This window comes from Cordyceps militaris (assembly GCF_000225605.1).
Source record: "Cordyceps militaris CM01 unplaced genomic scaffold CCM_S00005, whole genome shotgun sequence".
Taxonomy (NCBI): Eukaryota; Fungi; Ascomycota; class Sordariomycetes; order Hypocreales; family Cordycipitaceae; genus Cordyceps; species Cordyceps militaris.
This window is the reverse complement of record NW_006271973.1, coordinates 926965-938917: the sequence shown is the minus strand read 5'-3', so window position 1 is coordinate 938917 and position 11953 is coordinate 926965. Positions and strand designations below refer to the sequence as shown.

At 50.0% G+C, this 11953-nt stretch overlaps 6 protein-coding genes across 6 annotated transcripts; 4 read left to right on the top strand and 2 right to left on the bottom strand.

Moving 5' to 3' along the window:
- Positions 1-1360: 1360 nt before the first annotated feature.
- Positions 1361-2456, top strand: CCM_06675 (nucleoside diphosphatase Gda1; the record flags this gene model as incomplete). Its single annotated transcript, XM_006671816.1, has 4 exons — positions 1361-1452; positions 1514-1776; positions 1829-2144; positions 2198-2456. The coding sequence occupies 4 exons, from the start codon at positions 1361-1363 to the stop codon at positions 2454-2456; spliced, it is 930 nt and encodes a 309-aa protein (XP_006671879.1).
- A 1017-nt stretch (positions 2457-3473) lies between these two features.
- Positions 3474-3939, top strand: CCM_06674 (uncharacterized protein; the record flags this gene model as incomplete). The annotated part of the gene is made up of 2 exons (XM_006671815.1): positions 3474-3673; positions 3753-3939. The coding sequence occupies 2 exons, from the start codon at positions 3474-3476 to the stop codon at positions 3937-3939; spliced, it is 387 nt and encodes a 128-aa protein (XP_006671878.1).
- Positions 3940-4382: 443 nt separating this feature from the next.
- CCM_06673 (uroporphyrinogen decarboxylase) lies at positions 4383-5674 on the bottom strand (the record flags this gene model as incomplete). The annotated part of the gene is made up of 4 exons (XM_006671814.1): positions 4383-4456; positions 4507-5436; positions 5499-5540; positions 5620-5674. The coding sequence occupies 4 exons, from the start codon at positions 5672-5674 to the stop codon at positions 4383-4385; spliced, it is 1101 nt and encodes a 366-aa protein (XP_006671877.1).
- A 324-nt stretch (positions 5675-5998) lies between these two features.
- Positions 5999-6416, top strand: CCM_06672 (DUF786 family protein; the record flags this gene model as incomplete). The annotated part of the gene is made up of 2 exons (XM_006671813.1): positions 5999-6061; positions 6126-6416. 2 exons carry the CDS (start codon positions 5999-6001, stop codon positions 6414-6416), a joined length of 354 nt encoding a protein of 117 aa, XP_006671876.1.
- Positions 6417-6561: 145 nt separating this feature from the next.
- CCM_06671 (uncharacterized protein) lies at positions 6562-9165 on the bottom strand (the record flags this gene model as incomplete). Its single annotated transcript, XM_006671812.1, has 1 exon — positions 6562-9165. The coding sequence occupies one exon, from the start codon at positions 9163-9165 to the stop codon at positions 6562-6564; it is 2604 nt and encodes an 867-aa protein (XP_006671875.1).
- Positions 9166-10248: 1083 nt separating this feature from the next.
- CCM_06670 (plasma membrane SNARE protein (Sec9)) lies at positions 10249-11589 on the top strand (the record flags this gene model as incomplete). The annotated part of the gene is made up of 1 exon (XM_006671811.1): positions 10249-11589. The coding sequence occupies one exon, from the start codon at positions 10249-10251 to the stop codon at positions 11587-11589; it is 1341 nt and encodes a 446-aa protein (XP_006671874.1).
- Between the last annotated feature and the right edge of the window lie 364 nt (positions 11590-11953).

Sequence of the window (11953 nt, the reverse complement as noted above, 5' to 3'; positions counted from 1 at the left end):
TAATAAATACCCTAAGGCTAGTCCTTAATAATATATATAGATAAATACCTAGGTATCTATTAAGTACTTAGGTAGGTAGGTAAATATCTATATATATAAGGCTTATTTTCTAATAAGGTATTAAATATATTTTCTATTTAATATATATTTTTTATTATAATATTATTAAGTATTTAATATAACTTTTAAGGGATATATATAAAATCTTTAATATATAGTAGTAGCTTAATAGTATTATAATAATAAAAACCCCTTTTGAAAAAGAGACCTATCTAGTACCTTATCTAAAAATAGGCCTTACTTATGTATATAGGTAGCTTATTACGCCCCTCCGCCCCTTACCTAACACCCGTGGGCTGTTATCACCCTCACAGCTGGTTAGGTTAGGTGGTAGGTAGGTCTTTCTGCGCTAAGCGAAGTAAAACAACCTACCAACTGACCCAAATCATAATTGGCCACCGCTGTGCTGCTTTGCAGAAAGATATGCGGGTGCTCACAACACAGAGGTAGCCAAAGATGCTAATTGGACCCCGTTAGTGCCTGTGTTGCTGTTGCCTCCGAAAAAGGCAAACCTCAGGTAGCTACAATAGCCGGTGAACAGGCGCTGGCTTTTCGGTACGCGCTACGACGGCTGCTTCAACCAACGACTCCTCTTCTGCCTGTCACCGTCTGGATCTATTTTCCCACCCTTCTCCCTTACTTATAGACGGGAACTGCAGCACAACCCAGCTCGAGGTTTTGTTACTGCCAGACTCGAGCTCGAGCTCCTTCATAAACATGAATCCTCCATACCAACCACCGGGTCCACAGCCGGCTTTTCCACAATCGATGCCACCTCCAGATGCCCCCCCAAACTACCAGCGCTCGGCGTCCTCGCGGCTTCAGCTCCCAGCACCTCGGCAATTGCTTCAGTACGCAGATTCTTATCACCACGCCTCTTCTCAGAACCAGCCGCACCATCAGCATGCATCCGCCGGCCTTCCACCACCTCTCCAACCAAACGCCACTCCAGTCTCTCTCCGGACGCAGCATCATCAGTCTCATTCTCATCTACACCACCAGCTGCCTGCCTTGAATCCTAGCCGTACCCCGAGGAAGGCGAGCTATGCAAACGAGCCGACAGATGCCCGCTCAAAAGAGTCTAAGCCTGCGCAAGCTGTGCTCACTCCTGTCTCCAACGTGGATGAAGTTGTAGGTTATAAGTACCAGTGAGCTATATCCTAAGCCTCTGCACCATTGAGTCTGGCTAATCAAGCGCCAAGGCTTGATGTTATACAACAGCCCAAGCGAGCTCGTATGTGTGGCTTTGGGGACAAGGTAACCACTCCCATATGCTGTGTCCTTCTGTCAGTCCAATCTAATGGTAGTACAGGACCGCCGGCCCATCACACCCCCACCTTGTGTTCGACTTTCAATAGTCGATATCGCCACTGGTAAAGAGGTTAACTATAAGTAAGCTACGAATACACACCCTGTATGGATAGATTTCATGGCTAATGGCTCTACTATCTAGCGAAATCGACCATACCATGTTCGTCCTAAACGTCGATCTCTGGAATGCTGATGGAACGAGAGAGGTAAACCTCGTCCGCTCCTCCACCGCGACGTCATCGGCTACTTCGTCGTCAGCAAATGTCACTGGATCACTATCACATAATAGTACGGACGCAGCTCATGGAACGCATGGAACATTGTCTGGGCGTGATGCATCCTACAATCGGCACTGTGTACCCCCATACACCTCAGAGAATGCTGCACAGACAAGCTATAACGACGGTGGGCGACGTTTCAATTATCAAAATGGCCACGGGTCACTGACCTGTAGCAGTATATCGCCCAGCAAGCACCTATGCTCATTCATCACAACACTACCCCCAGAACCATGGCTACAGGCCAGAGCAACCCATGGCGCCACACAGCAACGATGTCCATTCGCGAGCGCCTTCGACATGTGACAGCTACTCTCAAGAGTCAATGAATATGCCAAGAATGAGTGTTAGTGGAGGGCAGCCACAGGGAATGTTCACTCGGAACTTAATCGGTAGCGTTGCCGTCAGTGCATTCAACTTGTGCGATACAGAAGACAAGCGAGGTATCTGGTTTGTTTTACAAGATCTCAGCGTCCGGACTGAAGGGAATTTCCGGTAAGCTAGTACTTGTGAGGTACTTGACATAGAAGCTAAGCAAAATGCCACAGCATTCGATTTTCGTTTGTCAATGTTGGTCCTCCAGGAGGGCGTGTCCCGCAAGACGGAAACCCGGCAAAGGTCACAACTGGCCGGGCACCAATCCTCGCATCTTCCTACAGCGAAGTGTTTAGTGTTTTCTCGGCGAAAAAGTTCCCAGGTGTTTGCGAAAGCACGGCCCTCAGCAAGACATTTGCGGCGCAAGGCATCAAGATACCCATCCGCAAGGAAGCCGGCAAGGGCGATGATGAGGAAGGCTACGGGGATTAAATCGAAACCGCCCTTTCCGCAATTCCAAGTGTGCTTCTCAAAACATATAGGGCGGCATAGCGATTATTGTTCATTGTAGTTGAAGCTGGCAGGATAAGTATGCAACTCGGGCTGAAGGGCACCTTCCTAGATACAAATTGCTTTTTTTCGGATACGTTCGGTAACAGGTAGCTGCTTGTAACTACTGACGACCCTATTTAGGGAACTTATCCCTGTAATATTTTCGAATTTGTGGCTAACCATTATTATTAACAGAAAATGCCCACTGAATAAACCACTCACGCTTCGAAGTGAAATCCATTACATAGGTACCTTAGTAGGTACTATAGTATAAATTTATGGAGTACCTACAGGGGCATTCAGCCGAAATGGCAGGGGACCAGCCATTATCCACCTGCATAGTACGAAACAAGAAGACGTTCTTGGAATTTGAACCAACAAGAAAAGGCTGTATCATGAGGATCATTGAAAGAAATTGATACAGTAGCGATGATAAAAAACAAACTTCAGAGGCTCTAGTAAGTAAGGTAAGTAGTAATTAGCCTGCATTTCTCGCCCACATGGAGTGGGCTGGTGGAGTTTCTGGACCATCTGCTGTCACTCTCTAGGTAATAAGGTAGCCTATGTACAGTAGGTAGGTGACTACCTACCTAGGTAGGTACTTATTTATTAGGCTTCTTTGCCAAGAGCATCCATCACGAGATTTCAATCCTTAGCACCCCTTACTATATCCGCTACTCACCTGTCCAAGTGGCGGTCTCCCACCTACATCGACATTCTCACGATTTCCAACTTGCTTTTGATACTGTTAGACAAAGTGATCAGGAAGATTAGCCAGCCGCGAACAGCACAAGTTGACCTACGTCCAGCTCTTTATCTCGAGATTGCAGGATTGCGGAGATTAAATCCAACTCTGCGCAACATACTCAGTCATTCGCGCGCGAAAGATCTTGATTGCATTTCACTACCGTTCCCCTTTGCGCCACTCTGCGACTCGACCGACAAGATTTACAGACCATGAACTCGCAGTACGCTTCGCACGGTCGTGGTGGCGCAGGCAATATGTCCGACGCCAAAGCTTCACCAAAACTCCAGCCATCTGACCTGGAGACCCCGACGCTCAAGACACCGATTGTTACGACTGGGCGCGGGGGCACGGGTAATATGGCCAAGAACAAGGACCCCATCGAAACTCGTTTGCGCCAGGATGTCAGACCGTAAGTCACCACTGCACACTCAATATTATTTTTTTTACGCCGGAGAACTGCTTCTTCTGACCTACTCATTTTGTCGCAGTGTTCCTCGTCGCCACAGCAGTGGCACCCAGCACACAGGCCGAGGCGGTGCTGGTAACATTTTCAAGGACGACACCGAAGAAGTGACCCGTACCACAAGTCGCGAGCAAGCCATTGTCGATGATACAGAGCGCCCTGAGACACCATCTAAGCTTCGAAAAGGCTGGCCCTTCGGCAAGAAGGCGTAAACTGCTGCTTCAAGTTACTGCTACTACCGGCGGTGCGTTACAGACGGTGCGCTACAGATGGTGCTGTCTGCGCTTCACTGTTTTTCACCTTTGTCCTTGTTTACGGCGCGGAACGGTGTTTGGGCGGTTTTTTTAGGCAGAGTTCTGGCACCTTCGTCACTTGTTCATAACATGTCCTCCGATACCTACAAGCAGCTCACGGCCACTGGAGCAATCAGGTGTTTCACGGCGCTCGAGAAGGGATCTCGCCTTTACAGTTTAGCCTATAAGCTTCAGAAGTAAAGGAACTATATCTAGTTGCGAGTGATGTACAATAGCTTTTTTTTGCTCAGTTCAATTTCCGTCTGTGTCGCAACGCGTATGCAAGAGCCTGAACGAGTTTGCGAGGACAATTTTTTGATACTTAGGTAGACTATTAATGAGAATTTATAATAACTTTTACGTCACTCCTTGGTGAGACGGTGAATCTCTTCGAAAAAGTGTTTCAGGTTCTCGGGGTTGACACCAGGAGTGATGCCTTCATTATATGTTAGCGTGTTGCCAGGAACAGACAGAATTGTTGCTTACCGTGTCCCAGGTTAGCGATCCAACCCTTCTTTCTACCGGCCCAGAACCCATCCACAGTGCGCTGAACCGCTTCGGTGATTTCCTGCTCTGTTCCATATAGAACGCCAGGATCAGCGTTCCCCTGAAAGACGACATTGCGGTCGCCTCGGATTTTGACGGCCTCAGCCGGATCATGGAGCCAATCAAGGCCAACAACATTGTAACCGAGATTGCAAGCCTTGTCCAGAGCATGATAGGCACCTTTGGGGAATACAGTCATGGGTATGGGCTCAAGACCGAGGCTTTTGAGCTTCCCTGGCAGTTTCTGTGCGATGTACCCAAGGTATGGCTCCGAGAACTTGCTGAACGAATCCGGTCCAAGCTCACCGGCCCACGAGTCAAACACCATCACCAGTTGAGCGCCTGCCTTGACTTGAAGCGCCAAGTGATCCACGCAAATATCCGCAATCTTGGCCAGCAGCTTCTTGGTAGCCTCGGGATACTTGTAGATCCACGTCTTGCTCTGAGCAAAGAGCTTGGTACCGCCACCCTCGACCATGTAACAGAACAGCGTCCATGGTGCGCCGCAGAAGCCGATCAAGGGTACACGACCCTGGAGCTTTTGGCGTGTGAGCGTGATGGCTTTGTAGACGTAGCCAAGCTCCCCGGCGACGTCGACGTTGCGCTCCATAACCATGTCGTACTGCTCATCCTCCGGAGTCTTAAGAGGCTCCGGAAAATGCGGACCCTTCTTGTCAACCATCTCTACGAGCATTCCCATGGCCTGAGGGATGACCAAAATATCCGAGAAGATAATAGCGGCGTCGATGAGGCCGGCGTAGCGGTCAATTGGCTGGAGAGTCAGGTTCGAGGCTATTTCGGGGTCACGGCAGCATTCGAAGAAATCACGACCAGCTTTTTCTTTATGATATTCGGGTAGGTAGCGACCAGCTTCGGAGTTAATGTTAGATCCACCCTTAGTTATCAAAGCTGTCTGTGATATTTTCTCTTACCTTGTCGCATAACCCACATAGGTGGACGCTCAACGACCTCGCCTACAAGAGAAGCCCTCGTTAGCTTGAGAATAGACCCGAGTTCAAGACTGGAATTGCCCCATATATGATCGAATCATACCGCGAGCTGCACGGAGCAGCAAATCGTTTTGCAATGGCTCGAACTTGGGGTTCATCTTCGCAATCCAATGAATGTGTCTGCGACGGATGTCTCAAAAATCCAAACCCCGCGATAATAAGGGAGGGGCATAAAGCGCCGCGCGGTACGTACCTCTTGCGCCGGATCACATTCGGCCCGTGCGTAGCGCCGCCAGGAGACTTCTAATGTTGCTAACTAGTTACGTACACTACCTACCTCCTACCTACCTAGTAAGGACACCTTCAACTGGACCACGAACAATACTTGGCATGGCCTGGCAGCGCAATCCCACCTGCTCATCGACCGCAAAATAAACCCTACTCTACACTGGATAGGAGCAAGAAGCCAGCAACGCGTGAAGATGTCCGAGCGACAATACCAAATCAACCCGCTGGTCCAAGAGTCGATGATTCACAATGGCAGGGTAGGCAACCCAACCTTCGTCTTGCCCCCCATATCATAATATGCTAATACGCTTCTATTCGCAGATTCTGTCGAATTTCCAAAGCATAACAGCACCTCTGTTCGGCGTAACCGCCGGCGTCCTCGGCCTCGAATCGTACACCGGATTTCTTCTCTACTTTGTGCTATCCATCATTGCGACCGTTATGTTCTACACGATCCAAATAGCGCCTTCCTCACTTGCCGCTGGAAAGGCCGCTTTTGATACTAGCCGATATTATTACGGCTCCGTGAGCTTCTGGACTGGCGGCATCTTCAATGGCTTGTCAGGCTTCATATTGACATGGACTCTTTTTTATGGCTTGGTACAAGCCTAAAATGGATATCAAATAGGATCGGTATCATCATATCCTTTAGACACCTGATATATCGTTACATGACAGAAAGAGCGCGCGCTGACCTTCCTGCGCTGACTTGTATCGCGTTCTACTCAGGCGGATTTGACGATGGAAGGGCGCAATGTTAATCGACGATTTCAATCACCTTCCCAACATGCCCCTCTAGACCAGATCCATCTCGTGTGCCGCCTTCTAGTAGAATAACGCACGATCCCATCTCAATCCACTCTCGGGTATGAAGTAATTCCAATGTCACTTCAGCAGCGCTGCTGTTGTCCGGGCCTCGTACTTCCATCTCGTCATTCAAATTGAACAACCCGAGTTCATCCGTCGTAGTATTTCCGGACTCTGGGCCAGCATGACCAAGTGCGGTATAATGAACCTTCAAAATGCGAGCGGCGGCGCGGATACTGGCAACATAAACGTTGACCAGGGCACCGACTGCAAGTGTGCTCGACTCGACTTCGTTGAAAGCAGCAGTGAAACCGCTTGCAGCCTGCAGAGATAGTCCAGTATCCAACATGTGCTTGGACGGTACGGCCAGTACCATGCCCCTGCGAATGCGCGGCAAGTCTCTGAGCGAGCCCTGTTTATTTTTATCTAGTATTAACCCAATGGAGCCCGCCTGACCCGCCTCTAGAGTCCTTACTGGAAGTCGCAGATTTCGGATACTCACGACCTCAGCTTTAAGCCATTCGCCAGCAATTTCCGAAGCAGAGACGGCATTTATCATGGCAATTTTTGCCAGTTCTGCCGACGCAGGATGGGATATAGACAAGCCAAAGCTGCTTGGCGATGGACGATCCGCCGGGCCCGAAACTTTCCCATCTTCGTCTTCAGATTGGAATGGACCGACCACAATACTCTCTCCGACCGTCAAGCTACCGAACCTCAGATGACCCGAAACAATCACACCAGTTTGCGCAGTTCCGGTATCTGCGACCAAACCTATCTGGGGAATCGGCAAGTTATACGTGTCGTCAATGTGAAAAAGTGACTTTGGTTGCTCCGGGTTCAGCACGGCGCCTACAAAGTCGTGCGATGTGGGAAGATGTGGCATTGGCAGGCTTTCCAACAGAGCATGAAGCAAGCCTATGCCAGAGCCAGTCATTGCGCTCGTGAGAACAATCGGCACTATCTTGGTCAAGCTGTTGACGCTTTCCATTTCTTCGATGATAGGGTTGACCTTCAATTTTTCATTTGAGGGGATATTCGTCAGTTCCACTTGCTCCTTGTGATCAGGTTTCAATATCTTTGGCGTTCTTCCCGCGTCTTTGATTGCGCTTAGAACTTTGACGAGTGTCTTTTGGAGTCCGGTCTTGGACGCCAAGTCCATCTTCGTGACGACAATGACCATTGGAACATCTAACTTGAGAGACAGCGTCAGGTGTGCTTTGACGAGGTCAAGACATGGTCCTTCCACACGGTTATCTTCCTGGCTGGCGGGACCATACGCGCTGAAGCTCTGTTCAGAATCATCCGCCGCGATACAGAGAATGCTCCAATGCGGTGCCCAGTTCATTAGGCCTCGAAGGACAGTTCGACGGTAGCGAGGATGTCCACCGGAGTCTGACACAAACAAGAGCCTGCCCTCTTGGGCTTGGTCATGAATATCTATCCACGATTCGATATTTGGTTGTGAGAAGTTCAGAATGGTACGTTCTTTGTACCCAACAAGTTCTTGTGCAACTGAACTGGTTACGCCGGAGGCCAGTTCGTGACGGTGCTTCAGGAGGCTCAGTCTACTCTTACCCCTACCATTATCCAAAGTCCCCGTAGAGAGAGTACCGAGCAGGCTAGATTTTCCAGATGTAGTGGGTCCAGTGAGAGTTACCCTCAACTGCGACGTTGTAGAACTGCCACGGCTGGCAATCGCGATGGGTTCTTGTCGCTGTCGTGTTTCACAGACTGAGCTTTGTGGCTCATCCGACAGTTTTGCAGCGTGATTCTGCTTGAAACATGGGTTTACCATGGCTTCAGCGACCCAAAGCTTATCTTCCTTAGAAACTTGGCGAACGGCGGCGTCTCCATCGTCGATAAGGTCGACGGACTCGACCCATTCACATTCTCCGACGATAACCATCCGCATGACCTCGACTATGCAGCCTAGACTCGCAGCCATGATTCTCAATGTTGTTAAGCTCTCGTCCATCTCATCCTTTGTGAGTCCCACTAGTGTGCCGTCGTCCGATACGCCGATCTCATACAAAGCACCCCCTGACTCTTCCAGGCCAGCAATTAAAGGGGTGAGTTGAATTGTAGCACCGAGGTCGGTGTTATCATCGGGAAGATGTGGAACAACCAGATCCTTAGATCTCGCCGCGTGATACGGGGAGGATTGCTGCATTCTCCAGAGAAGTTGTGTCGTGAGATGTTGTAGGCGTTGTTGCCGAGACTGGGGAGCAATCGCCAGCGTTGCGGGATTAGCTTTCCCATAAGCATCAATTGATGGCGTACCGGTGTTGGATTTTCTGCCTGTGATATGTGTTGACATATATGTAAAGGCTCTTCTTGGACGTAAGAGCAAATGCAATTTATATTCGGTAGGGCCTTCTTGGGGCTCGGCCTCGAGCTTAGTGACACCGTAGTCTGAGAGCAACTTATGCTTGCCTTTTGCTTCTTCTTTTGTGAGAGAGCCTGACACTGCCGGCTTCGCAGGGTCAGCAGGAGAGATCCAGGGCGATGACACTCTAGGCGGATCCGGGTCGTAGGTAAATATGGACGCCATGATGCTCACTCGCTGGCCCAATTTTCAGATCGCAATCTGAGAAATTTTCGGAGATGAAGCCGCGAGCTTGAGGCTTCTAGCGCGTTGCCCGCGTTGTGTGTTGGGTATGTAGCCGGTGATGCTGTGTACTCATTTTGCGCCAGACTCGAAGGAGATACGGCTACTTGGTTGGCGATGAGGCGGGATATAGTATGGCCTTGCAATGTATCCCGGATGGAGCGCGAATAACAAATTGCCAATGTGGTAGATATCACAGATTAATGTGCAGTTCGCGGTGCTAGTATACCACAAAAGCTGTGACACATCGAGCGAAGGTGTCGAAGGTGTGAGGAATAATGAGGCTCAGCTCGATGAGCATTTGCCCAAGGTCTGGTGGAGTCTGGCTGCTGCCCCTCTCTGGCCTTGTACCAGGGGACACAGCTGCATTCACAACTTCAACTAGGTAACTACTTAGAACAATATGCTTCAGGCGCCTGCACTGCCGTGACACGAGCGTTTGATTTGACTCTTGGTATAAGAAGAAAAGACATGAAGATGAGTAGGATTTCTAGGGAGCTGGTGCCAACGGGGATGAAGCCAGTACAACTAACTACCTACCTTGCTACCTTCATGCCTAGGTACCTAGGTTGGTAGGTTTAGTAGAGGTAACATAGCGGCCCCGCGAAGCAACTCCTAATGCATCACTGCGTCATGTTGCAAAGCACTGTGCACATCTGATACTGATGTCACTACGGAGTAGCACTTGTTATACTCCTTAATAAGGAAGAACCCTGTTTGAGATTGCTGCCTGGCGGCAATCTCCTACTTAGGTACCTATGTACACAGGAGGCGGTAACTAGGTACCTACTACCCAAAACTGTTTAATTATAGCATTGTTGCCCCGCTGCGCCTAATATTGGTAGGCCTGATACGCTGGGCGTTCACTGCCGTAACTACTTCGTAACCCAAGCCTCCTTGCCACCTATGTTACAACTCTTCCACTAACTCATGTAATATTCTTTCTGGCCCTTTCGAGTCTGCCTGTCTAGATCGTACTGCACGCCCACGAGATCGATCGACCAACATAGCCGACGAATAAACAACATGAAGAAGTTTGGTTTTGGCAAGAAGGGCGGCGACGACGGCGACGACGCTAGTCGCAATGCTCTCTTTGGCAGCCGCAAAAAGAGTTCGACCCCGGCCGCTCAAACCGACAACCCGTACGCACAACAAGGAGCTCAAGGCGCGGCCGACCCTTACGCTGATTCCGCAAAGTATGCCAACGTTACTCCCTACCAGCAAGCCCGCTCCCAGCTTGGCGGCGGCGCTGCGCCAGGCGCTGGACAGCAGGATCCCCCAGGTCGTGCTCCCGGCTATGCCGGGTACAGCTCCGACAAATACGGATCTGGAGGCGGCTATGGCTCAAATAGATACGAGAGCAACGTTGGAGCGGATCGAAATGCCGCCTCTACTGCCGGTGCTAGAGGCCCTGGTGGCTATGGTGGCTTCGGGCGGAACGAAAAGGACGAGCAAGACAGCAACAGGGAGGCCCTTCTAGGCGGCGCGCAGGAAAGATTTGCCCAGAGACAGCAAACAACAGCGACAACTGCGACCAGCAGTGGCTATGGCCAAAGTGGCCCATCTACTGCTTCGCAGGATAGCTACGGCGGGTACGGCGACCAGCGAGAATTGACAGCAGAAGAACAAGACGAAGCTGAAACGCAAGGGATTCTTGCCGAGAAGCGCCAAGTGCAGCAAGAAAGTTCTGCATCAGTCTCGCGCTCAGTTCAGATGGCTAGACAAGCGAACGAGGTTGGCCGCGCTACGCTCGCGCGCCTCGGAGCTCAGGGTGAACGACTGCACAACACCGAGAAGAACCTAGATCTTGCTGCCAATCAGAACAAGATTGCGCAAGATAGAGCCGCGGAATTGAAAACGCTCAACAGAAGCATGTTTGCTGTCCACGTCTCTAACCCGTTCACATCGAAGCAGCGCCAGCAAAAAGCGGATGACGACGTCATGAACCGTCACCGAGCCGAACGTGATCAAAGAGAAACAACTCGCCGCGAAGGCTTCTCTGCTAACCAACGCATGGAGTCCAATTTCCGTGACATGAGCACATCCAGTGTCGCCAGACCTCAGCAGCGTGCCAAAAAAGACTATGGCAAATTCAACCTGGAAGATGAAGAGGGGGCCGATGAGCTCGAGGATCAGATCGACGATGGTATCAATGAGCTCGAAGGCCAGGTTTCTATGATGAATATGGTTGGGCGTGCCATTGGAAAGGAGGTCGATTCGCAGAACAAACAGATCGACAGGATCATGACAAAGGTCTGCAGCGTCCCGTGGTGTATTCTTGGCGACTTTACTAATTCTCTATCTCAGAGCGATGCTGTTGATGATGCTACTCGCATGAACCGTGAGAGACTGGCTCGCATCAAATAATTGGGTCATACGTGTGTACGGATTCACACACTTCCGAGCTAGGCTTTCGCTGGTAATTGCTTGAACACTTGCGCATTGCACTAGGGTGCTAGCAGCTGTTTGCGCTCTCAAGTAAATCACGCAGTGCATTTATCTCGGAGTGTATGCGAGCGAGGCATTGGATTCCAAAGTCAGCCTTGTACAGCTGATGAGAGGGGGCTGCTTTGGCGCAGATCTGGATAAGCAAAACTTCGGCTAATAAATACCGTTTTCTCCCAATTCACTGCCGGCGTGTAGCTCTTGGTCTAGAAATAATAACGTCTTGAAACGCACATAAAATAGAAGTATTCACAATGAATGCCCTATGGCTCGCTTATTGTTACGC